At 53.4% G+C, this 2,500-nt stretch overlaps 1 protein-coding gene across 1 annotated transcript in view; it reads left to right on the top strand.

The window, feature by feature from the left end:
• Nucleotides 1-2,500, top strand: part of LOC307139947 (zinc finger and BTB domain-containing protein 49-like) — a 12,972-nt gene that overhangs the window by 4,967 nt on the left and 5,505 nt on the right. Inside the window, exons 4-5 of the mRNA XM_079839129.1 lie at nucleotides 502-575; nucleotides 701-783. Of these exons, the coding sequence (XP_079695255.1) occupies nucleotides 502-575; nucleotides 701-783 (157 nt within the window). The remainder of the gene's footprint in view (nucleotides 1-501; nucleotides 576-700; nucleotides 784-2,500) is intronic.

The raw sequence follows: 2,500 nt of genomic DNA, 5'->3' as shown, positions 1-2,500 counted from the left end.
ATACTAAAAACTTTAAAATTACAATATTTATGGATGTCATAATTTCTTAATTTTTTTAAACATTACTCTAACTTTTAATTTCATGGGAAACTGCAGGAAGCCTTAAAGTCATCATGAACGAACAATTCTTATTTTGATGTAATATTGCGTTGGTTCTAAATTCTAAAATATTGTGTTTATTATAAATAATTTATCTTTATTGTGTTAATAATCTTGAGTCAGAATAACTTCATCTCTTCTCTGATGATGAGGGCGGGGCCACCTGTCACTCACATGAGATCAGCCAATAGCAAACCACAACCATCCAATCATTTCCCCACAGACACACTCAAGCCCCGCCTACATCTGTTCTTGTTTGAGAAGCGATTCTCTCGATATACAGCACACTAGAGGAGAAAACACCAGCCTGACTTCACTCTCATGACGACTCTAAAGCTTCTGTGTTTGCTCGGGTCATTCAAACACTCGTGTTCATGTGTGTGTGTGTGTGTGTGTTTGCAGGCTGGAAACCTTCAGACGCATTTACGGCGGCACTCGGGAGAGAAACCGTACATCTGTGAGCTCTGTGGGAAGAGGTGTGTGTGTGTGTGTGTGTGTTGTATGTGTGTGTGTGTGTGTGTGTGTGTGTGTGTGTGTGTGTACATTTGCATATTTAAGCACACTCAATTTCTAATGGGACACATTCTTGTGTGTTGTGCAGTTTTGCGGCGTCAGGCGATGTTCAGCGGCACATCATCATCCACTCGGGAGCGCGGCCGCACCTGTGTGACGTCTGTGGACGAGGTGAGTCTGAGACGTGCATGTTGATCGACTGACCGCTGTCTGAGACGACACGCGTGTGCATGTTGACTGACTGACCGCTGGCTGAGACGACACGCGTGTGCATGTTGATCGACTGACCGCTGTCTGAGACGACACGCGTGTGCATGTTGACTGACTGACCGCTGGCTGAGACGACACGCGTGTGCATGTTGACCGACTGACCGCTGTCTGAGACGACACGCGTGTGCATGTTGACAGACTGACCGCTGTCTGAGACGACACGCGTGTGCATGTTGATCGACTGACCGCTGTCTGAGACGACACGCGTGTGCATGTTGACTGACTGACCGCTGGCTGAGACGACACGCGTGTGCATGTTGACCGACTGACCGCTGTCTGAGACGACACGCGTGTGCATGTTGACCGACTGACCGCTGTCTGAGACGACACGCGTGTGCATGTTGACCGACTGACCGCTGTCTGAGACGACACCCGTGTGCATGTTGACCGACTGACCGCTGTCTGAGACGACACGCGTGTGCATGTTGACAGACTGACCGCTGCCTGAGACGACACGCGTGTGCATGTTGCACGACTGACCGCTGTCTGAGACGACACGCGTGTGCATGTTGACAGACTGACCGCTGCCTGAGACGACACGCATGTGCATGTTGCACGACTGACCGCTGTCTGAGACGACACGCGTGTGCATGTTGACCGACTGACCGCTGTCTGAGACGACACGCGTGTGCATGTTGACCGACTGACCGCTGCCTGAGACGACACGCGTGTGCATGTTGAACGACTGACCGCTGTCTGAGACGACACGCGTGTGCATGTTGAACGACTGACCGCTGTCTGAGACGACACGCGTGTGCATGTTGACCGACTGACTGCTGTCTGAGACGACACGCGTGTGCATGTTGACCGACTGACCGCTGTCTGAGACGACACGCGTGTGCATGTTGAACGACTGACCGCTGTCTGAGACGACACGCGTGTGCATGTTGAACGACTGACCGCTGTCTGAGACGACACGCGTGTGCATGTTGAACGACTGACCGCTGTCTGAGACGACACGCGTGTGCATGTTGAACGACTGACCGCTGTCTGAGACGACACGCGTGTGCATGTTGAACGACTGACCGCTGTCTGAGACGACACGCGTGTGCATGTTGAACGACTGACCGCTGTCTGAGACGACACGCGTGTGCATGTTGAACGACTGACCGCTGTCTGAGACGACACGCGTGTGCATGTTGACCGACTGACCGCTGTCTGAGACGACACGCGTGTGCATGTTGAACGACTGACCGCTGTCTGAGACGACACGCGTGTGCATGTTGAACGACTGACCGCTGCCTGAGACGACACGCGTGTGCATGTTGAACGACTGACCGCTGTCTGAGACGACACGCGTGTGCATGTTGACCGACTGACCGCTGTCTGAGACGACACGCGTGTGCATGTTGACCGACTGACCGCTGGCTGAGATGACACCCGTGTGCATGTTGACCGACTGACCGCTGTCTGAGACGACACGCGTGTGCATGTTGACCGACTGACCGCTGCCTGAGACGACACGCGTGTGCATGTTGCACGACTGACCGCTGTCTGAGACGACACGCGTGTGCATGTTGACCGACTGACCGCTGGCTGAGATGACACCCGTGTGCATGTTGACCGACTGACCGCTGGCTGAGACGACACGCGTGTGCATGTTGACCGACTGACCGCT

This window comes from Gobio gobio, assembly GCF_949357685.1.
Source record: "Gobio gobio genome assembly, chromosome: 16".
NCBI lineage: Eukaryota > Metazoa > Chordata > Actinopteri > Cypriniformes > Gobionidae > Gobio > Gobio gobio.
Note: the sequence above shows the minus strand (reverse complement) of the source record. Positions and strands in the feature narration are given on the sequence as shown.